Here is a 24,634-nt window from a genome sequence, read left to right on the forward strand (position 1 = left end):
CACCCTGATATTAGCCATGCCTTTTACAGGATTCTCACTTCTTCATCACACTAACTTTTGTCCTCAATGACTTACAAGCCCAGAACAGATCTGGACCAGATCCCCCCCACACACACACAGGGCACAGTTTTGTTGATTTTATTTTATACAATAAATAAGCTGCTTTGTGAGTGGGAGAGTTTTCAGTCCCCCGCCCCTCTGCACGATCCTCATGAATAATCAGGGACTTTAACCAGCGCTTACAATGGGTATTTCAATGGCTTACAATTTCTTGGTATTACACACTCTTCTACAGAGACCCTAAAGTTTGTTCTCTATATAAAATCTGAGTTTATATATGACTAGAATAAATTCCTGGAACATTCAAAAACCTATACTTTTAGATAGGACACATTTAAGATCTCTGCACTTCAGAATTTGATCAAGAGGCTGTCCCATCAAGAGGCTTTCCCAGTTTGAGTCCCTCCCTCCCACAGTCTAAACAGCACTTCGTATTATTAACCTTTAAAGTGTTACCAATCTGATGGGGTAAAACAAGTCTCCTTGTTATTTCCATTTGTATTTTCTCTATTATTAGTGAGGTTGAGGATCTTTTCTTACAGTCGTTGGCCATTTCTTTATGTTTTTTCTTGTGAAATAATTTCAGGTTCTCCAAATCAAATAAAAATAGCACAAAGAATTCCTGTAGGTCTTTCTCTCAAATTCCAACACTTTCAAAACCACGTCAGTGACCTTCCTTATCATAACTCCTCTCTCCAGCAGCAGTGAAAACCCCGCTCTCATGATCCACGAGGCACATACTTCCTCCGCCCTAGAATATGCATAAAGTAATTGCAGAGTTACCAACCCAAACCTTGTGAAAAGCAAGCTACAAACGCGAGGACAAAATTTGTATGTAGTTCTTTTCGTCTTTAGCCTCAGAGAATAGGGTCAAAATCTGTTTTTCCACGTGACTTAGGTTGGTTCCCTCCCGGTGGTTGAGTGACTCATTAATAATGCAGTCAGGCTCCCTGGTTACTGTATTCCACAAGGCCCTCTCCCTCTCCATCTTTGTTAATTTGCATTATTTATTTGCTCAACAAAGTATAGAGAGTTGGCAAGAAATGTTGCCTGGTTTGACACCGCAGAGCTTTGAGTTCAGTGTTGCTGTGAAACTCGCTGGGGTGCTCCAGGGGACAGATGCTGAGGTGAGGCACTGTCCACGCCGCTGGCTCAAGGAGAAAGGAAGCAAGCTGGTCCCCGAACTTGCCCCGGAGGCAGCCCCTTCCCTCACACCCCCACTCCAGCCCCCACGTGTTGCTTCCAAATGAAAACAGTCCTTTGACATCCAGCATTACAAATCAGAGCTGCTGGTATCAGCCTGTTGATGTGTGCAACAAAAAAAAGGATTTCTTGTTGAACTTTCCACAGTGCCCTGGCAGTTTTAACACCAACTCTTCTGTGCAGCTGCTCTGGGTCAAATGACTCCGTCATCATTCAGTAGCTGTCCCATGTGTTGGAGAGAAGCAGAGTAGGGTGGGGTCCTTGACATGAAGAACCGATGCCCTGGGGGGTAATCACTGTAACAAGTATAAACCAAGAGCTCTGGGTGTGCACAAAAAGGGAAGACCTGCCTCACCTGGAGGATGAGGGCAGGTCCTGAGCCAGCCCTGGAGGAACGGGCAGAATTTCCTCCGGAGGCCATGCCAGCCGGGAGCTGCACTGCGTACCGCAAAACATTTGAAGTTCATCGATGCTAAGGAAATATAGCCAAATGCAAAATGCTTCTTTTGCCACAATGGGGAAAGGAAAATCTGTATGGCTTCTTCCCCTATGAAATTACTGCATACAAGTAAAATGATTATGATGTAAGGAGTTATGTAAAAATCATAAGATTCCCAGTAGGGAAACCATGCACCTTTGCTTTTCTGAAGGAAGAATAAAAACCTGCACGTACTTTGGCTGTCGTGCCCCCCCAGCCTCCTCCTTTGACTTTCCTGTCACTCCCAGACAGATTTCTTTGTCCTCACTGGGCTCATGTCCTTCAAAGATGAAGCACTAAGCCCTATGGTTCACACTTTTCTTTCGTACTGACCTTGAATCCCAAGGCCACACCAGCTTATTGTAGCATCAGCTGGGGGAGAAGGGCAGTGCGTCCCCATTACTCCTGCCAAGGATGCCGTGTGATTAACTCTAAAGCCCGTCAACCCGACGCAGCTGGGCAGGAAGGACGTGGCTCACACTCTGCTTCATAGCCCCTCCCCCCCACCCCAGTTCACGCTGAGTAGAATTCATTGCCAAAGGGGGCGGATGGGGAGAGACTCAAAGATGAAGAAAATCACTTTGGAGTCCCCAAAGAACTTTAGCACAGGGTGTCCCACCGAATTCTAACAACTGCAATGTTATTATGTGAGGAACTCCAGAAGTGGCCCTGCACGTGACCCTCTGATGTCCTGTTGTTTCTCTCACACCACAAGTGGGCAACCAGAGCCATGTCCTTGACCAAAGTCAGGGCCTGTGACCTGGTGAGTTTATGATGAACCAACTCAATGATTCCTCAGAGAATACCACTCTCTACAACCTGGCCAGGGGGCCACACAGGGGTAACAGCTGGGACAGCTGTGTTGGGCAGATAAAATAGATTATGCTCACTTTGTTAAAGATGGTGCTGCCCACATGGAAGCCCGTCACCCAGGTGATATTAATGTGTGTTGGGGGCGGGCTGTGGGCAGGCAGGATCCTTGTAGCCTGGGGGTTGGTTTTAGGACTAAGCCTTTCCCACCCTTTTTGATGTGGGGTGGTGCAATCCCATCATGCCTCAGATAAGTGACTTTGTATTAGAGACTTCCCTATTTTGTATATTGGATTAAAGGTTTGGATTTCTGCACTATAAAGTGGGGCAGACCGGGAGCTTGCTCTCTCGGTTCCTGAGATTAGCATTAGAGAAGAGAGCAGAGAAAGGCCATGTGGAGGAGGCCAGGAGAAGCAGCCAAGATGGTGGAGTGCTGAGTGAGAAGCCAGTTTGTGCAGAGTTTGTGCAGGGAGAAGGAAGAAGATGGGAAACAGAGGTGAATAAGTCTGGTGAGCTAGAAACCTTTGATTCTAGGAAACTCAGATAAGTCAGTAGCTTTGTGAACACTGAATGAGTGGGTTTTGGAGCCCAGTGTGCGTTTTTACTTGCCCACCGGGTGCAAGCTAGGACTAAAGATGATGGCCCACCAGTTTTCGGCTCCATTGTTTCTTTACCGACTGTCCGAATCCAATGTGAACCTGCATGGGCCAGGCGGCTGTGATGGTGGCCGTGGATACTGGCTTTACAAGCTGAGTGACCCTCACATTATACCTCAATCTGATTTCATCCAGAGCTTCACAGAAAGCACACAGTTTCCAAAGTAGCCTCTAACACTGCAGGACTGCCCTCAACTGTTTAGATTTATAAGCGTGTTCTGATTTGGTCTTGCACCAACTGTCCCCACCATGTGAATGTCCTCATCAGCTTTCTGCTGGTTCTGCCTGGTTGCCCTTCCTCCCTCTACCCCTGCAAAAGTAAAACTCAGTGCTAGCAAGACCACATACACAGTAAACTCAGTGCTGGGCTGACTCCACGTATGGTATTGCCTGAGGACTTCTTCGGTGCGCAACCCCGGGGACCGGGAGATAGTGCTGGAAAAGATGCTGGGAATTCTCTCCTCCAGCTGGGAAGGGAACGCTGGTGACAGGAGAGCTGCCTCCTGGGAAAGACCCAGGTGGGTCTGTGTCATAGCTGCTCCTCTCCTTCCCAGGCAGTGCCAACTGTCCCTACAGCCAGCTGTGAGTGGACAGTGCAAAGCCAGGACAATGCACACAGCAGCAACCTGATCGGCTCTATACAAACCAAATCACTTTTCATAATATGTGAGGACTGACAGAACTCATGGATTTTGCAAATGCGTAGATACTGTCTGTTACTCTAGCAACTCTAAAGAGCTCTCAGTGAAGGTCGTGAATATATTTTATTGCACTGTTTGGGGGGGGCAATCAGATTACTCAGTAGGGGAAAGGTCACCTTCAGATCTCTGCTGGGCTCACAGATTTGCATTTCAATGGGAAAAGTAGATTTAAAAAGCAAGTACAAATAGATAACATTGTGGTGATAAGAGAAGACAGAAAGAAAACCTGGTAAGGTGAGAAGTTGTCACAGGGGAAGGTTGTCACCTGGGATAGTCTGGACTCTGTGAGTCCCTCGTCCCCATGTTTCCCTTCATCATCTTTTCTGAACCAACTTCTTAAAACTTTCTGCTGTGCCCTCTGGTATTGTCACTGGTAAAATCTAATAAACCCTCAGCCCCTTTGTAACAGCTCCCGTCTGGCTCTGATTGGGGTGCTTCTGCCCTACCCCTGGTCCCTGGGCCTCGGGACAACCCGGCTGGGCCACGGTGCATGTCAGAGCATTCTCTCCTCCTCCCACAACCCCAAACGTAAGTAAGGTAAGTCCGTGCCTCAGACTCCGCCCTCCGGGGGGCGCTGTCATTCACTAACCTCCAGGCCACTCCCTCTTTCCTGGCTCCCGGTCACCCTCCCCAGTGTGACTGCAGCCATGATTCATGGTGACTGTGAGGTCCAGAGTGACCCTTCCACGACCCTGGCTCTCAGTCCCTGGGCATGTGCACCTGCCGCATGTGGCCCCTCTCAGAGATGGCCACACGCCCTGCGGCGTCCTATTGCCCACTCAGCACTGCTGCACAGGCACCGGCCCTCCTCCCACCCCGGCCGTTCATCCTGGTCTCACCTCCGGGTCACCATCTCTCCACTGTGGGCACGTTTCCCAGCTTACAGACCCCGGTCAGCCATTATCCCTGCAGATGCCTGCAACCCCTTGCTCCTTCCTTGCATTCTTGTATTCCCCTGCCAAAACCCAAACCAAGTTAAATATAGCTCTCCAACTTCACACCTGAACAGGTGAACGTGAAGACCTGTGCTCACTCAATTAAGGACGACACTCAACCATCCCTGCTCTTCCCACCAGTCCCACACATCCCTCCTCCCAGTAGCAGGTGACCCTACGTGCTCAGTTCCCTGGGAAAGCAAAAGCCATCAAAAGAGAGCTTGTACAAATTCTGACCGCACCTGCCAGCCCTGCACTGGCCCCCACACTCTGTCCCCCATTAGCACGAACAAAAGGCTGCACGCCTACCCGGACCAGCAGCTCCACACCTCTCATGTTCCCTGAACCCCACCCCCCTAGTCTTCTCTCTCACAGCCTCCTATCTTCGCCCTTTACTAGACCTCCCTGTTGGCACAGTGTTGGGCAGATAAAATGTATTATGCTCACTTTGTTAAAGATTACACTGCCCACGAGGAGGCCATCGCCCAGGTGATATTAATGTGTGTTGGGGTGGGCTAAAGGCAGGCAGAATCCTTGTAGCCTGGGGCTTGGTTTTGGGATTAAGCCTTTCCTACCCTTTTTGATGTGGGGCGGTACAAGCCAATCATGCCTCAGAGAAGTGACTTTGTAGTAGAGACTTCCCTATTTTGTATATTGGGTTAAAGGTTATGAATCTACACTATAAAATGGGGGCAGAACAGGAGCTTACTTACTCTCTTGGTTCCTGAGATTATCATTAGAGGAGAGAGCAGAGCAGAAAACAGAAGGAGGCCACATGGAGTAGGCCAGGAGAAGCAGCCAAGATGGCAGAGTATTGAGTGAGAGGCCAGTTTGTGCAGTTTGTATCTGAGATAAGGAAGGAGATGGGGAACAGAGGTGAATAAGTCTGGTGAGCTAGAAACCTTTGATTCTAGAAAACTCGGATAAGTCAGTGGCTTTGTGAGCACTGAATGTGAGTGGGTTTTGGAGCCCAGTGAGTGTTTTTACTTGCCCGCCGGGTGCAAGCTAGGATTAAAGACTATGGCCCACCAGTTTTTGGCTCCATTGTTTCTTTTGGCCGACTGTCCAAATCCAATGCGAACCCGCATAGGCCAGAAGGCTGCTGTGATAGTGGCCCTGGCCGTGGCTCCTGGCTTTACACACAGACATGCCAGAATTCCTCTTTTCTTAAACCACAAAACCATTTCCTTGATGTCCACTTCCTCTGTAGCTCCTCCTCCTCCACCATCCTGCTTTCCTTAAACTCCTTCAGAAGGTTGTCAATATAGCTGTCTGCACACTTACCTTCTGTCCCTACCTTGTCAAGGTAAGCAATCACATGCACAGTGTAAATATGTAGTCAAGCCTCAGACCTCACCTGACCCGATCTATCAGCAGAGGCCATTTGACAGGGTTGTTCATTCTTCTATGAAAACACTTTCTTCACTGCTTCCAGGATAACAATCATATTTATTTAAGAAATGGTTATGGGGCTACTGTCCTAAAATTTTACACACATTAGCTCATTACCGTTTCTCTCTCCTGCTTCCCTCTTCTTCCTTGTCCCCTCCACCTGAGGTGCTGCTACCCCAACCAAGAAATGCAGGCGAGTCTCATGCTCATCTCACACCATCTACACCCCTGAACTTTGTATCCTCCATCTACACCCCTCTTCTTCGTTTCTTCATTTTTCTGCTGCCTTTCCTCCTCTCAACCACAGTGGATACAGCCAGACGTCAGTAACAGATAGAAAAATGGAAAATCTACAAATATGTGTAAATTAAACACATGCTCTTAAACAACCAGTGGGTCAAAAAAAGAAATACAAAGGAAATAAAAAACACTTTGAGATGAGTGAGAATGAAACAAAAACAGCCTAATCATGGGACATGGCACACACAGCAATCAATAAAAAAGGAGAAAGAGCCCTGGCCAGCAGCTCAGCTGGTTGAATATCATCCCAACATGCCCAATTTGCAGGTTGGATCCCCAGTCAGGGCACATACAAGAAGCAACCTACAAATGCATAAATAAGTGGAACAACAAACCAATCACTCTCTCTCTTTCTCTCTCCCTTCCCCTCTTTCTCTCTCTCAAAAAAATATTTTTAAAAAATCAAAAAATAAAAAAGAAGAAAGATCTCAAACTGACAACTAACACTTTAAGAACTAGAAAAATAATAGCAACCTAAGCCCAAAGCTAACAAAATAGAGGAAATAATAAAGGTGAAAGCAGTTATAAAAGAAACAGAGAATGGAAAAACAATAAAGAGAATCATGCAACTGAAAATTGATTATTTGAAAAGATTGATATTGACAAGTCTTTAGCTAGACTAAGAAAATGAGAGAAAAAGCAAACAACTTAAATCAGAAATGAAAGTGGGAACATTACTACCAATTTTATAGAAATTAAAAGTATTATAAGAAAGTAGTAGCCTGGTGTGCAGGAGTCCTGGGTTCGATTCCTGGCCAGGGCACACAGGAGTAGCACCCATCTGCTTCTCCATCCCTCCCCCTGTCTTTCCTCTCTGTCTCTCTCTTCCCCTCCCGCAGCCAAGGCTCCATTGGAGCAAAGTTGGCCTGGGCGCTGAGGATGGCTCCATGGCCTCTGCCTCAGGCACTAGAATGGCTCTGGTTGCAGCAGAGCAATGCCCCAGATGGGCACAGCATTGCGCCCTAGTGGGCATGCCAGGTGGATCCCAGTCGGGCGCATGCAGGAGTCTATCTGACTGCCTCCCCATTTCCAACTTCAGAAAAATACAAAAAAATAAAATAAAATAAATATTTAAAAAAAGAGAAAGTAGTATGAACTATTATTATACACCAACAAATTTGATGATCTGAATGAGACAAATTACTAAAAGCACACAAATTATCAAAATTAAATTTAAAAAAAATAGAAAATCTCAATAAACTTATAAGAAGTAAATAGATTGAATCAACAAAGAAAGGGCTAAGACCAGATGGTTTCACTGGTAAATTCTACCAAATATTTAAAGAAGAATTACATTACTCTTACTCAACTCTTTCAAAAATTAGAAGAGGAGTGAAATCTCCTGACATTCAATGAGGGCAGCATTATGCTGATACTTAAGTCAGACAAAGATATGAAAAGAAAGGATAAACACCAAACCACATCCCTTATGAATGTAGAAGTAAAAATCTTCAATAAAATACTAGCAAACTGAATCCAACCGCACATTAAAAGGATCATACCACATGTCCAGGAGTGTAAGAGCTCTTCAACACAAGAAAATCAATCAGTGTAATATACCACATTAATAGAAGAAAGAAGAAACTATCTAAATTATCATCTCAATGAATGCAGGAAAAGTATTTAACAAAATCCAAATCCTTTCATGATATAAACACTCAGCAAACTAAAAATAGAAGAGAATTTTCTTAACATAATGGGTATTCATGAAAACCTCCAGGTAACACCCTACTCAGTGGTAAAAACAAGAAGCTTTCTCCCTGATAAAGGGACAGGACAAGCATGCCCACTCCCACCACTGCTACTCAGTATTGCCCTGGGAGTCCTTGCCAGAGGAGGTAGGCAGAAAAAAGATAAAGAAGGCCCCACATTGGAAAGGAAAAAAGTAAAACTATCTCTATTTACCTGATTTCATATATAGAAAATACCAAAAATACCAAATAATGCACAAAAAACTACTGCAGATAAAAAATGAATTCAGCAAAGTTGCAAGGTACAAGAGCAATACACAAAAATGAGTGGTGTCTCCATACACTATCAATGAACAACTTGAAAAGGAAATTAAGAAAAAAATTCCATTTATAATATTATCCAAAAAAAATTAAATACTTAAAAATAAATTTAACTAAGGAGGTGAAAGACTTGTATACTGAAAATTACAAAACCTTGCTGAGAGAAATTTTAAAAGACCTAATTAAATGGAAGGAATTTTATGTTCATGAATTGGACAATTTAATATTGTTAAGATGGAAATATTCCCCAAAGCTATCTAGAAATTCAATGCAACCCCTAGCCAGACATCAACGGCCTTTTTGCAGATATGGAAAAGCCAAGTGGAAGTGCAAGGGGCCCTAACTAGACAAAACAATCTTGAAAAGAAAAACATCATGAGAGGAATCATGCTTTCTGATTACAAAAATTACTAGAAATCTACAGAATCAAAACAGTGTGGTGGTGAGGGGTCATAAGCTAATTATGTACCCTCTGATACTTAGCTCCATTTGCAGGAGAATCTTACATGTGTTCAGATTTCACGGACAGCAAGAGCTGTAAAGTACCGGCTATAGGAAAAGCCATGTGATGGCACGCTGTTCATTAGCTTTATCACAATATTCATAGTGGAGAATTATGTTATATGGTAGCAGAAACAGGCATTTTTATGTGTTGCTTATATTTTACCTCAAATTAAAATGTAGATAAAAGGTAATAAATAAAATCTATCCATGCTTTCACACACTAAAAAACAAAACAGTGATGGCATAAGGGTAGACATATAGACCAACGTCATTGAGATTGAGAATCCAGATATAAACCCACACATCTATCTCCAATTGATTTTCAATAAGGGTGCCAAGGCCATTGAATGGTCTGAAAGAACAGTCTCTTGAGTAAGTGGTGCCAGACAACTGGATACCCACATGCAAAAGACTAAAAAGCTGGACCCTTACCTTACACCATGTACCAAAAAAACATTGAATTAAAAATTGATCAGTGAGATAAAACTATTCAAAGAAAACATAAGAGTAAATCTTCATGACCTCAGTTTGGTGATAAATTCTTAGATTTCACAACAAAAGCATAAGCTATAAAAGGCTAAATAGACAAATTGGATAGCATCAAAATTTAAAATTTTAAGGCAGAGACTGTGTCCCTTGTGGTAGATAGTAAGCACTCAATAACTCTTTGTTGAAATGAGATACATCTTTTCAGACACACGCATGATAAAGCCCATTGTATGAAACTGGACTTTCCAATTCAAAGGTCTCTGTAGGGAATCCTGCTGGCTTCCCACCCAGCATCCACGCCTCCTTTCTCTCCTGCTAACCAATGTTGATTTTGTCCAGGTCCCTCACTTGCACATTAGTCATATCCCTCTAGGGAGATGTCCCCACCCAGCTCCTAACTGAGCCTATTCTTCATGAGGTAATCCAATGACAGAGGGTGGTTTAGAAATGAATGTGGACCCGGCCAATTAGATAAGAGGGAAAGTCTGTTATGGACTCTGGGAAAGTTGTCTCCAAGAGAGAACCAGAGGAAAGCACTCTCTGCTTCCTCCCTCTGGGTGCTGCTCTATCAGGAGGGCGACAACCTCAAGGAGGGCAGAGCGGAAAGAGGGAAGGCAGTGAGGGCTCAGGACACACCGAAGCGTTGAGTCAGCCAACCGTAAAACCACCCACTCTGGACATCCCGAAGGAATACAAATCCTCACAGTCTCTGCCCATTAAGGCTGGAATTTATGTTATTTTCAGCCAAAAGCACTGCAACCACTTCCACCTACAGTTCATGTCTTTTCAAAGATTCATTCATCAATTGAACAAAGGGGTGTAGGTGCCTGTGTGGTGGCGAGAAAACTGGAGTCGCGTCTCAGGGAACATGTCACTACGAACAGGTAAAGGCTTGGTAGGATAACTGCTATAAAGGTGTGAATCCAGGAGGTTAGGGGAGCTTTCTTGAGGACCTGACATTTTTGCTGAGATCTTAGGGGGGAGCTGGAGTGAACTAAACAGAAGAAGGTGAGGGCAGGGGATAGAGCATTCCAGATAGAGAGACAGAGACAGGTAGAGAAAGACAGAGAGAGGGACAGAGACAGAGGGAGAGAGGAAAAGAGGAAGAGAGCAGGCGGAGGGACTTGGTAAGGAGTGGCCCTCATTCATGTTTAGTTCTCCCCTCAGCACCCAGAGAAGAGAAGGAAGCCTGGAATGACCCCGTGACTTCTCCAGGCCGATCCAGGAGGTGGCATTGATGACCTGACCCTCCAGGTGGAAGTCCCGACAGGAACAAAGCAAAGGCTCTGCTCTACTTAAGGGGAAAAGTGTCTCCCCTACCCCGCCCATCTTCAGAACAAGCCACTCATGTCAGAGATAGAACCTGTCTTATAGAATAAGATGGAGAGCTTCCATTACCCTATAGAAAACCAAACATTTCTGAATGTTCCTTAGGATAATTTGTCAGGAGAATTTGTTCTTATAATAAATCTACTAAGTATTCTTCTTATGGGACACAGAAATTACATCTCTGCCATAATCAGTTGCCTGCAGCAGGACCTCACCTGTAACCACAGAGATAAACAGGCGAAGAGAGACAGGGAATAGAGCAAAAAAGGACTTTAGTTGACATTTGAAGTAATGATGAGGGTCAAAGTCAAAGAGGAGGAGACGATGTGTAGGGAAAGCGAACAGCAGGGTCATGGGAAACCCAGTGACACCCTCGTGGGATTGGGCAGGGAGCCCCTCCACCATATTTGGAGAAGAACACCCACGGCACATCACCCATCCTACGAACGGGCTTGAGAGATGAGTTCAGACACAGGGTTAACTCCACAATGACCTTCTGACAGGCCCGTGCTGCCATTGGTTCTCCTGCGCTCAGTTCAGCTTTTCTCCACCAGAAGCTCCACCTTTTCCTCCCAGCCTTGGAATGGACCCTTGTGGGCCCTTCTCAGCCTCAACTGACTCTTCTGTGCCCCCCCTGCACCCCTCGCATGGTGCTCGCTGAGGCTCTGTACACAGTCTGAGCTCTGTCAGGTCAGAACCTCCCCACCTAGCACCTAACTTGACAGCTTGCACATGGAGTGTGCTTGGTAAATGTTGACTGAAGAAAGAAATAGGTAGATGACAACAATCCATGCACAGGAAATGCTTGAGAAGTAATAGCTTCCCTTTAAACAGTATTGATGGTTATTGACAGTAATTGATGGTTATTGCTGGGAGGGGATGGTTAAAATAGCTTTGAGATGGAATCAATCATTCCGTTTTTTCTCAAGAGATGCCCATGCGCACGCCTGCCCCTTCTAACAGACATGAGACTCTACTTATACGTCCTTCTCTGTGGAGCGGCAGCAAAAACAGGCCTGGCTTAGCTTTCCACCAGCAAATTCCCAGGGCCCTTTCTAAACAGGCAGATATTTGGATCAATCCAGAAAATTGATTAGATTTTCCAAACAGCCCTCATGTGAACATGGCTTACCCAGCAGGAAAAATAAAAGTTCAGACAGGTCACTTTTGTGAGCACATGGCTGCAAAACTAGAGACCCAGAGCACCTGGTCCTACATACATTCTCCCCATGAGGACATGATAGACCTAAGTCACTGTATCACGAGATGTTTGCTCCCAGGAGCAGCGGAGTACAGAGGCGCTCTCTCACACCTGCCCATCCACCAACGCCGCTTCTGAGCTGGACTGCAGGACTGCAGGACACATCTTTTCAGAGGCGCTCACAAAGAGGAGATCAACAAAAGAACAAGATGCCAATGAGCAGCGGGCTAGAGAGCCACACCCCACACATACTCGCAGCCCATGGTGTGGGAAGGTCGGGGTTAGTGCAGTGGAACATGTTCTGAGTTGCACAGGGAGCCTTGCATGCTTGGAAAGACTGGCCACAGCCCCTGTGGCCGGATCCTTCAAACAAGAAGGAACAGAAGGACCAGGGTCCCGATGCCGAGGCCATGTGGATAGAATGGAGACCAGTCGCCAAAGGTCAAGGAGTCTATTCAGTTCACACACCAGCAAGTGACAGGACAGAAGTCCAATTGGTAATCCTTGCAGGTGCCACCCAAAGAAATAGTTCTTGTGTCATCAGAGCGCTAAGCCAGCCTCCTCAGGGACAGGCTCACATTCTCAAAAGCCTCAACACTCAGGTGCTTCCATACTGGGAATTGACCTGTTTTCTTATAAGAAAACAGACCTGGTTTCTACCACACACACCCCAGTCGACCAGGTGGCAGGAAAGGAGGGCAACCCCAGTGGCTTCTCCATTCACCCCCCACCCCAACTCACCACCCTTCTCCCAAAATTAACCAGACTGCTGGAAGGTATAGGTGCCAGTATCTTCAGGGGACAGTAGTCCTCAGAGGAGTGGGGAGGAAGACAGGCAGGAGCCCTCTTTGACACAACACTCAAAGGAATTTAAAAAAAAAAAAAAAAAGGTATTTCTCGGCCAGACAGACAAAGGCGGATACCTTAACCTTTTGTAGGAAATGTTTTTGATCTATAAGTTACTTATTAGTTCTTGTTGGTTCTTCTAGCTCAGTGTCTTTTAAACAATACTCCAGGAAGATTCTGTGTGTGTGTGAGTGTGTGTGTGTGTGTGTGTACACACACATATGGTGGATATAGAGCAGACCAACAGCTAACAAATGTTTTAGGGCCTTTAACTTCTTCTCTGGCCTGTGGGACCATTCTAGGCTGTAGGACTATTAGTGAAATCAATGATTCATATGTCTGTGTCGGTGACTAAAAAGAAATAACTCATTCATCAGTGGAAAAACATCAAAAGCTGACTCAGTTGGGTGCATTCTTTAGATATCACTGGAGACTAACATAATAAAGAGCAGAGATAATGGTGAAGCTACTTCTAATGATTAAATTGAACAGAGTGAAATGATACCATGTAATGATATCATTATAGACGAAATGACACCATGTCTGGGATTAGTTTCAAAACAATACGAGAAGGGAAGAAACGGGTGGGAGATGAGACAAGACTGGCCCTGTGTCAATAGTTGAAGTTGGGAGATGGGTACAGAGGAGTTCGTTATGCTAGTCTTTCTACTTTGGCAAATGTTTAAACTTTTCTGTAGTAAAAAAATTAAAATAAAAAGAAAGTATTCTTTGTATTTAGAAGCATTTGAAATACAAGCAGTCTCCCTTCAGCTGACATTTTTTCAGCTTGCTATTGTCTCTACTGGAAACGACTTGAACGTCCTGACTAACCTATGTACCTAAATACAGTATTCAACAATGGCTACTATCCTCTGGACAGCTGTTACGAGCCAGTGTGTGCTAGATATCCTCCCATGCTTCAACTCAGGTGTTCCCAGCACCCCTAAAAAGGAAGAAACTGAGGTGCACATCTGTCAGGTGAGTTTCCCGGAATCACAACACTACTAATGATGGACACAGGTTTCAGCTTTCATAAACATTAAATTATGATGGTAAAGTATATGTTTATCATACTAACTTAGCCTTGGAAGAAAGCTTTCTCTGAAAATGCAGAAATGGTCTTGTGTAGACATCACAAACAATGCCAGTCAGAGGCTCTGCTCGGAGGAACTGGGGTGGCCCTGACTTGCCCAGTGTACAGGCAAGATAACTGGGGGGATGGGCCCCACATAGCTGTCATTTCTGGAGTTTCACCCTTGCATTCCAAGACCCACATTTCTTTTACTAAAGCCATAGATGAGAACTTCAGTATTCAAATTGGAAAAATAGAAGCAAAACTATCTCTATTTGCAGGTGACCTAATCTTATAGATGGAAAATCCTAAGGAATCCACTTTAAAAAACAAAACAAAAAAAAACAAAAAACTGAGACCTAATAAATGATTTCAATAGGGCTGCAAGATACAGGACTAAATAGAAAAATCAACTGTATTTTTCATACACTTACAATCTAAGCAACTCAAAAAAGGAAGTTAAGAAAACAATGCCACACTACTCAGCCATAAAAAGAAAAGATGAAATATCGCCATTTGAAAGTAGCAATGCACTTCCTTACCATTTGCCTTCGATTCTCCACCAGGTTGATGCCAATAATTCCTAAGAAAGATCCGAAGCCCAGCTGAGAGCAAAGGAAAAACAAGGAGAAAGCACCCAGTTAGCATGCCTGGTGGCTTGATGCTGACTTTTTTTTTTAATTTTTATTAATTTTAATTTATTGTGTTAACATGGATTCACAATAAACAATGCACAGGAGACTGCCGCCCTTAAAACATTTTATCAGGCCTGACCAGGCGATGCACAGTGGATAGAGCATCAGACTGGGATGCGGAGGACTCAGGTTCGAGACCCCGAGGTTGCCAGCTTGAGCACGGGCTCATCTGGTTTGAGCGAGGCTCACCAGCTTGGACCCAAGGTCTCTGGCTGGAGCAAGGGGTTACTCGGTCTGCTGAAGGCCCGCGGTTAAGGCACATATGAGAAAGCAATCAATGAACAACTAAGGTGTCGCAACAAAAACCTAATGATTGATGCTTCTTATCTCTCCGTTCCTGTCTGTCTGTCCCTGTCTATCCCTCTCTCTGACTCTCTCTCTGTCTCTGAAAAAAAAAACCAAAAAACATTTTATCAAAGGGCCAAGGCTGGCCACTCCCACCTCTCAGAGTTTTGACCACTAAATGGCAGATGGGTCCATGCATGTTTGGGTGGGCTTCTCAGGCTCGGTGATTGGAATAGAAACTACTAAGACATGATCCATCTCATCTTCTATGTTTAAACATTTTAACTCTTAGGTCAGTTTCACTTGTGATTACAAGGAAAGAGAGCACTGAGTGTCCCCGTTGCCTGTTACAGAGGACCACCTCCCCATGGTGGCCCAGACCATTCACAGCTCATCTTCTGCACCTGGTCGTCAGGTGAGTGGCCCACCTGATGTTTCTCCTGGGCCTGCCTCAAGTCCCATAGTCAGAGAAGAACTCCTCGGATAAGATATTAGGAAACCACAACCACAGGTATTTCATAAGAGTTACCAGTCACCCATGACACGGCTGACACCACGCAGAGATGAGTTTTTGACTCAAGTGAGTATGCAGACACATAACCTTGGGGAAGAAGAGGGGGAGATGGAGGGTGCTAGGCAGCCCTGGGATTCAGCCAGTTCGCACCGGTTCAGCAGAACCGATGCCTAATTTTTTGTTGAATTCAGCGAAATGGTTGTTAAAATGGCACTTGTAATCAGGGTTCTCTCTAAGGTGGGCGCCTGGGCAGCCGCCCAATGTGGAAATCACAAATTTACATTTCTTACTCCTTTTTAATGTTCATCTGCGCAATAGCGTATTCTAAGCGCCTGTAGTAATGCTCATTTCGTCCATAGGTGAAAACAATTGCAAGTGAGGACGCCAATCAAGAAGCAATATGGAAATATCTTAAATAACAGTTTCATTGTTTTTTGTCAGGTATTAATACCTTTTCATTAATATTTTCAAACTTTTCCTTATAATATAATCTAGTTTTGTATACCTTTTATTGTTCTTATTTAAGTATTAAATGCATGAAGTAATAAACTACCTTTCAGTATATCTTTTTTTTTTTTTAATACTTAAAATGGTCATTAGGTCAGGGAACCGGTTGTTGAATTATTTGAATCCCACCACCAGTGCTAGGGGATCTTGAGAATCCGTCCTCTTCTTCCTCAAGAGAGCCTAGACTCTTGGACCCCCTGGAGGAAGTGATGTCGGCTTGTTGGAGAAACACAGACGTGGCTACGCTCATCTCAAAATGAAGAATCCGAGGGCTGCGCACTGGGGTCCCTTTACCTGAGTGTGTCCAGGAGACAGGTGTGCCTCATCTTCCAGGCCTACCCAGGAGAAGAATTTCTTAGTTTCCCCTCAGCTTAAAGAACTTGGAGTTTCAGCAATGCCCATGGACGACACTGTTCAGAGCAGCCGGTGACAAGCCTTTCGCAAGCAACATGGGGCTACGGCACTGGGGCCCTCCTCTAGAGCCACCCTCACGCAGCAGGTGTGATCTGCACACCTGACTTCTGAGGGCCCTTTGGGGCCGGTCAGGAGACAGCTAATCAGCTGACTGGCAGCACAGCTGGTCCTTTAAGAACACACTATCAAATTTAATGCACTAAAAATTGGACTAAAAATTTAGGTCTACAGATACCTTTTACCTATAATTGTATCTAGGAGATGGACTTGTATGCACAGATGGCGTTTTTACCAATAATTTAAGAATTCTCAAGCAGTAAGGGGAGATGAATGTTTTCTTCACACATCACACTCTAATGCCGCAGTTCAAAATATCAAAATTCTACTCTGACATAAATGTATTAATTATTAAGTTTCACTAAATTCCATTTCTTTGGATTAAAAAAAATCCTCTCTCTAAAATGTGGAGGTGTTTTTACTATACAGCCCGTTTCTTCCTGAGATCCGCTCTTTGCTATAAGTCTCCGAGTTGGACAGAGATCTCCGAGGAAGGGACTTTTATTCACATTTTCTTTAATTGAAGTTCATCTGTCGTCTCCGTTAGTTTGCATTCAGAATTTATATTCAATAATATAAATTATGTTGATTTATAAAGCATACACAAAAAGTCAAAATAAAGAATATAAAGATGAAATAAATTATTTTTATAAAATATTTTTAAATACTAAGAATGCCAAAACCTTTTTTCATCTTTACTAAAAATGTTATCAATATTATTACTAACCTTAATAATACTTTTAATGAGAGTACTGTATTTAATGAGCTTAATTTTTTTTTTAATATCCTGGTTTAGCATTTCATGACACAGCACCTCAAGGTTTTGGGGCATTTTAAGGGCATTATAGCTGATAAAAGATGAATTTCACAGACACTTTTTGTGCACAATTCGGACACTTGGAGCAAATTTTATTGCCAATGACAATAGATGTGAATTTATCGTTCAAAAATTCTTCCTGATAATTCTAAATTTAGGTGATCGCTTCTTCCCAGATCTGATTCGCTGTCATTTTCTTGTTGTTCCCACATGAACACCTTATTAATGTGATCAGCAATCAAGGTTTCTTGGCAGATGTCTTCTAAAGCTTCATGTCCATTTTCCGAAGACTGGTTTGGTCAGCTTGGTGTCACTGGACTGAAATCCCGGTACTGCAGGGCTGGCCCCCTTCGGAGGCTCCGGGGAGAACCTGGTCCCAACCTCCCCTGTGTCCAGAGCCATCGCGCTCCTTGTCTCATGTCCCTTCCCCCATCATCAGCACCCCCTAGCACATGGCTGTGATGCCTCTCCTGTGCCCTCCTCTACTTCTAGGGACCCTGCTCTAACACTGGGCCACCTGGATGATGCAGGACCATGACCCGCCATTGCTGTGTAGTCCACCACATTCACAGATCCCGGGGAATAGGACACATGTTTGGGGGGCCATTATTCTGCCAACCACAGCCACCAACACAACTTCCCATGCCCTAAACCTCCAACTCTGTGGAGCTGGAGTGAAGTGTGTCACCACCACACAGAAATCTGTCATGCCCCTCCCTCAGACCTCCGGACCCCGTCACTCACAATGATCCCTGGGTAGTAGCCCCCCACGGTCACATTCTCCGTCCTGGTGGTGGCAGCGAGACCGATGGTCAGGATGAGGACAGACAACACCAGCAGAGACCCCACAAACCAAAGGGAAGTCTTCTTTCTTCTCATAAACCCTTCTGGAAGGAGAATAAACGAGGAAGCCGTTAGTAAGGGGCGGGGCTCAGAGAGAGGGCTTCGGCAAACAGGCGTGCGTTTGGTGTCCACGTGGCTCTTCTCTCTGAGCAGGGCAGGCTCTAGAAGTCCTCTCTGTCCCAGAACTTGGGATGCGTGCCCACTACTTTCTCCTCCACCAGTGCCTACATCAGGTATACTGAAGCTTAACCATTTTGAACCCTCTGACTCTAAAACAAAATAGAGGATGAAAGAAAAGCATGGTGTCCTAATCAAGTGTGTGTGTGTGTGTGTGTGTACATGCACTTGATGCAGAACACAGCTTCATATCTGATTGCAACCACTAGCTCAGATGACCACCTCAATCGCTGGCGTTTAGACTCTTTTCACACTCTAGAAGGTGTGCCTCCAAAGATTTGCACTTCTGCAGTCCTATCAGCAAAGCTTAATGTCAAGTCAAGGTTGCAACACCCAAGAACAGGATTCTTACACACTAAGGAAGAAATTGCACAAAACCATAAAGCAATGTGCAAACTCAGAAAAACTTGCTTTGACTAAGCATACTGACCTAGTAAGGGCATATGTCTCAGGAAAGACACTTCATTCCTGGGGCTGAGGGGAATTCCACGCGAGACCCCCACTCTCCTTTCGCTAGCACCCTTCTCAGACTCTACAGAGCCCACGGCATGCCCACTCCCTCCAGACCCTGGGGAAGGTGCTTCTCTCAAGAACCTCATCCTAAACCACCTATTACCTTCACCCTGGAGGGGACAAGATCAATTCATTCACTGAGATAATAAACCACCAGCTCCCCACCCCCTAAAGGTCTGGGCCCAAGTGCTGCCTGCAGCTCCCAGGACCTCAGCACGGCAGGGTGGAGTCAGGAGGGGGCTCCCCTCTGCACAGGTGGCCCTGTCTCCAATGCTACCCACAAGGCTTTGCTCTGCAAGCCCTGGCCCAGCCTCTACAGACTCAGACGTGGATGTTTGGGATTCCAGTCCCAGCCATCAGGCTCCCGAGTTCCTTCTGCTCTGCACTCCTCTCTCTGGCTCCCTAACGCTGCAGGCGTATCTCCGGCTTCCACAGGGACAGAGGCACATACCCGCCCTTACTGTACCATGAGGGAGCTGGGCTGTTGCAGAGTTTTGAGCAGAGGAAGAAGGGAGTACAGTACTCTGGTTTCCTTTTTTCTGATTCCCACAGTACTGTGGTTGCTGTGTTGAGAATAAACTACAGAGAAACAAGGATGCACTGTATAAAACCTCCTCATCCTCTGAGGATGGACCAGCCAGGCAGCCCCAGCCACACGGGAAAGGGCTGGCCACTGGCAATGGCGCAGTGCACCCCTCATCGAGAGCATGGGGTAAAGCAAGTCTTCTAGGCCCTGTTAAAGCCCGCACTTCAAAAGGTTACCGCATTTCAACAACAAACTTGTGATTGTAGCCCCTAGGGGGCAGCCACTTGCCACATCTCCCACTTAAGCCCCTCGGACATGCCCTGGCAGTGGGATTTCAGGCCCACCACAGTAGCTTTTGCAGAGTTTTTGCTGAACGAGCAGTGAGGGGTGACTAATGAATTGACCCCACAGTGAACTTGTAAGTGGATGTCTGCGTGGACCCATGAGTGGATGCATGAGCAGACAGCACAGGAGCATGGAGATGATGCTGACTGCCCGTGACGATGCCACCAGCCACATCACTCAGACACAGGTTCTGCAACATCTCCCAATGTTTTTAAACTCAGCACATATTCTAGAGTGACATTTCCTACCTTATATCCAGTCAAACTAGCCACCCTAAGGCCCATCATCTTTCCCAAGGTGCTCTGTCCTAAGTGCACTGGCTGAATGCTAACCCATGTGGCCTGATACCCAGGCCACTGTTGCACTCTTACCAAGAGGACATGCCCTGCCAGCTGTATGAGCAGAAGTAAGTCACTTCCTGTACCTGCAGCTGTTTTGTAGATGGTGAAGAAGTGCTAACTCGAGTCAAGGTATGCCGGGGAATCTGAGAGGTGCCTTGATTGATTAATTGTGTCTGCCCTGAGCGTGGGAAGAAAGAGCTAAGGTGCATTTGCCAACCCTGAATAGGCCATCCTAACTCCAGCTCCAGCACCCTTGGGTTTTTCTCCCCACCTGTCTTTTTTCAGTTTCACACTTCCTTTTTTTCCCTTCTAGCATCTAAACTTTTCAATGACCTCAGGAATTTCTCTTTCTCACAAATCTCATATTTGTGAACTAGAAACTAACCCTAATTGGGGCTGGAAAATACAACCAAGGTGATAATGACATTTTTATAAGGAAAAGAAAGACTGTAAGTTTTATATTAAAAACATATGGCTTTTTAGTCTGTTCATAAAGCAATAGTTGTTTATTATAGAACAGTTATAAAGTACAATAAAACACAAAAGAAAAAATAAAATTCAGAGTAACCTCATTACCCAAAATTGGCAAGTATATACATCCTTATGGTCTTTCTTAAATTAGAACCAAAATGCTTTTAAAATCTGGGTTTTTTTTCTTCACCTAATAAACTGTAAGAATTTGTTCGATTTTTGAAATAATTTTCTAAACATAATTCTTATTTATAATTGTGTATTCCATTAAATAGACATGTCAGTTCACCTATCCCTACTGTTGTACCTTTGATTGTTTTTAACTTTTAACTATTTTTTAAAAATGCAGAGAGACAGACAGAGCAGAGGGTATTTGGGATTTTTATAAGAGTAGTGAAACTACTCCGTATAATACTGTAATGGTAGATTTATGTCATTATACGGTTTATCCAAACCTGTAGAATGTGCAACACCGAGAATGAACCCTAGTGTACATTATGGATCCTGGTGATAATGATGTGCTAATGTTGGTTCACTGATTGTAACTGATGTCCCTCTCCCGTGGGAATGTTGATCATAGGGAGGCTGTGCATGTGGGGGATGTGGGGGCGTATAGAAACTCTCTGTATCTTCCCCTCAATTTTAACTGTAAACCTAAAACTTCTCCAACAAAATGAAGTCTATTTTTAAAAACCCACAATATAAAAAAACATGTTTATATATAAATCTGTCACTTCTCATCACATTTTTAGGATTAACTTCTACAAGGGGAATTTTGGGACTGAAAAGCAAAATATTTTTAAGGAGAAAGTAAGTTTTTTTTTTTTTTTTAATTTATTTTTATTTTATTTATTCATTTTTTAGAAAGGAGAGAGAGAGGGAGAGAGAGAAGAGAGAGAGAGAGAGAGAGACAGAGAGAGAGAAGGGGGAGGAGCAAGAAGCATCAACTCCCATATGTGCCTTGACCAGGCAAGCCCAGGGTTTTGAACCAGCAACTTCAGCATTTCCAGGTCGACGCTTTATCCACTGCGCCACCACAGGTCAGGCAAGGAGAAAGTAAGTTTAAAAGTACAATTTAACCTTACAAAACAGAATATAAACCTATACAGTTCTTGTGCAACTCTGGAAAGAGTTCTCTGAAGCACCACAGAATTCTTCATCTACAAGCAAGAGAAGTAAATATAGCTTTACCTGATTGTTGCTCAGTTGTTCTTTTCATTGTTGTTTTCTAGCAATTTTGATTACGAATATAAAAGAATTGTTGAGGGTGAAACACTTGTAGGAGTGTTTTACAGGAAAACAGCCCCAAACGCAAGCAGACACTTCATGCTTGTTGGGACACTGCATTTGCACACGTCCTGGGAGTTCCCTATAGTAGACATTTCCCTTGTTTAATATTTACAGCATCTTATTTACAAAGAAGTGTGCATGCAGACAGCAATGACTTTTATTCTCTTGCATTTATTTGAAGCCTGAAACCAAAGACATATGTACAAGGTAGTTTGCCTGAGGCTCAGAGAGACCAGCAGTTCTGGGAATGATGGCAGCAGATGTGGGATGTCTGTGGGAAACAGAGGACTGAAATGGCAAAGCCACTCTGAGAGCAAGTGAGTGAGAGAGAGAAAACCTCCCCGTGGGCAAAATTCTACTCTAGTTAATTAATTTTAGAAAGGTAAGTAAATTGAAAAAAATATATAAAAAGGACACAAAAGTTAAAATATATCTTCTATATTTTGGAAGTTAATGCAATTATTCCTGTGGAAATTCATAAAATAACCATATTAATGATAACTTACTATCTAGTTACTGGGTAGCAACTTTAGCTTTTCTCCAAGCAGTCTAACTCTCTTTGTCTCATTCAGTCAGGATCAGAGGATTAATCTCTCCTATTTTCTATATTTCCTTTCCCAGCCTCCAAATATCCATGAACAGAGCCAAATGCAAATTGCCTTTAATTAGTGTAACTTCCTCTTCAGCTATTCTTTCTTGACTGTTTTTTCCCTTAGTTTTCCATTCCAATGTTTTGATTGTTAAAATGTGATTTAAGAGCAATAGGACTCCTAAACTAAATTTTATGGGACTGAGTATTTGAGAAATTTATCAGACAAATGCCCTCCTCCTTCAAGAATTTTGTTTTGCTATTTTTTCTTGATTAAGTGCAATCTACATCTATTATGCCCTGAATAATTAACTGGATGGCTCAAGCATCTGCTTCAAACCACAGTAGGAACCTTCTATGGGCCTCATCTCCTAGCTCCTTTTGGGATGTCTGCAAACCCCCTGGGACTGTATCGTGGTTCTTTAAGCTTGTGTCTCTGTCTTGACTCATCCCCTCAGGGACACTGGAGTGATGAACAAGGATCTGATCAGATCCACTAGGCTGGGAGCATTTGGTCAGCCCTGGTCAAATTGATTAGTGACATTTTGACATGCTAATCACAGAGTAAAAAGTTAAACACATCTTTGTGCTCATAAAAATCTTCAATATAATTTCACCATTTCAATATAACTTTATAATTTTCAATATAACTTTCCATTTCACCACTTTTCCCCAAGTCTGACTCCTCTTCTGATACCTCTACAAGATAAAAAGCAGGTATAAACAATCCCATAATCCCACCCAGCAACATTAATGTTTAGTGTTTTTACCCAAAAGACTGACTCCTAGTGTTTTTTTAAATTTATAATTCTTACTCAGAAGAAAAAACAAAGTCAATTGCTATTTTAAAACCTTCAAATCATTCTAGCATAATAATATGGTAATAACTAGTCAATAACAAAGTTATTACTATTAAACATTAATAAGTAATTCATTTCCTGAAGTATGAAAACATATATAAATAATTTTGCCATAGAGTATTTTGCTTTAGAGAGTGGCAGATATAGAAGCTTCTTTGAGGGAGAAGCCAGAGTCCTTGATTATTATTCTAAAATCAAACAACATTACTAATCTGGATTTTTTTTTAAAAAAAGGGTATCCAAAGATACTCCAAACAGGGTTATGAGGTTAAAAACTTGGAGTTTTCTATTGGATCACTTCTGAAGCAAGCGGCAGGGTCCCCGGAGATCCCGTCTGTCAGAGCATCCCTTACTGTGGAACTTTTTTTTTTCCTTTCTTTTCAAACTCTTCGCTGCCCTCTCCCCTTTAGGAAAACACACCCAGCACTATTCCCATCTTGGCCACTTCCCAGTGGAGAACCTGGGCCAGCTTCCCAATTTGTGAGCATGCAACAGGTTTCCTGTCTCCCCGCCCGTGCCTGGCTTCGAGGCTGCATCGGGTCTTGATTCTGGAAATCAGAGGATTAGAGATTCCGGGACTTTGTAGGGGAGACGTCGGTGGGGGCGCGCGCCGAAATGGGGCAGCACCGAACGCAGCTGTAAGCGCCTCTGTCACGTTTGAGCAAGAAGCAGCTACCTGGCTCGTTGAAAGGAACTTCTAGAAATTTTTAGAGACTGAATGGGGGAGGGACGGAAAGGAGGACCGTTTGAATGGTCGCATGCATACATATCGTCTCTTGTTGGTAATGAAAGATAGCGGGAGAGAGACAGGGAGAGACAAAGTCAGAGACACACAGAAGAAAGGCGGAGGGAAGAAAGGGGGAGAGAGAATACGAATGAAGAAGGGCCTGCGCCAGGGCAAGGGTCGCACAGATGGAACTCCGAGGCGGCGGGGAGCCCGCGAGGATGCTCCGGCCGCGCTCACCTCTCGTGTCCAGCAGGGCCAGGGGCCCGGGCACCGGCAGCGCCGGCGGCTGCATCCCGGGGCTGCTCCTCGGAGACCGCGCGCGGGGTCAGCTCTCCCGGTGCGACAGCGACAGCGACAGTCGAGGTGCGCGGTGGCCGAGGGATCTGCCGCCCCTGAGCGCCGCCCCTTCTCTCCTTCACCTCCGCCCCTCTCTCCGCGTCTGTCTGCTTCCTTCCCACCTGCTCCCCCTTCCCTCCCTCCGCCCCCTCCTCAGCCCCCTGTCTTCTCCTGGTGCCCTCCTCTTTCCCCTCCCACCTGCCCCCATTCTTCTCGCTTCTGCCTCGGGTCTCCTCCCACCCGCTTCTCCCATCTCCTCCCCCCTCCCCAACCCTCCAGACGCTTCTTGTTTTCTAGTTTTCGCAGGAAATTGGAACGTCCAGCTGCGACACCTGGAGC

The 24,634-nt window shown here is 44.6% G+C and overlaps 1 protein-coding gene across 2 annotated transcripts in view; it reads right to left on the reverse strand.

Moving 5' to 3' along the window:
• Window positions 1-24,382, reverse strand: part of TMEM255B (transmembrane protein 255B) — a 42,477-nt gene extending 18,095 nt beyond the window's left edge. For both annotated transcript variants that reach the window (XM_066383564.1, XM_066383563.1), the window contains exons 1-3: window positions 24,197-24,382; window positions 18,022-18,164; window positions 14,531-14,593 (exon numbers count right to left, since the gene is read on the reverse strand). In XM_066383564.1, coding sequence (XP_066239661.1) covers window positions 14,531-14,593; window positions 18,022-18,164; window positions 24,197-24,251 — 261 coding nt within the window. In that variant the 5' untranslated portion in view covers window positions 24,252-24,382. The remainder of the gene's footprint in view (window positions 1-14,530; window positions 14,594-18,021; window positions 18,165-24,196) is intronic.
• Between the last annotated feature and the right edge of the window lie 252 nt (window positions 24,383-24,634).

Source organism: Saccopteryx leptura, chromosome 4, assembly GCF_036850995.1.
Source record: "Saccopteryx leptura isolate mSacLep1 chromosome 4, mSacLep1_pri_phased_curated, whole genome shotgun sequence".
NCBI classification, from domain to species: Eukaryota; Metazoa; Chordata; class Mammalia; order Chiroptera; family Emballonuridae; genus Saccopteryx; species Saccopteryx leptura.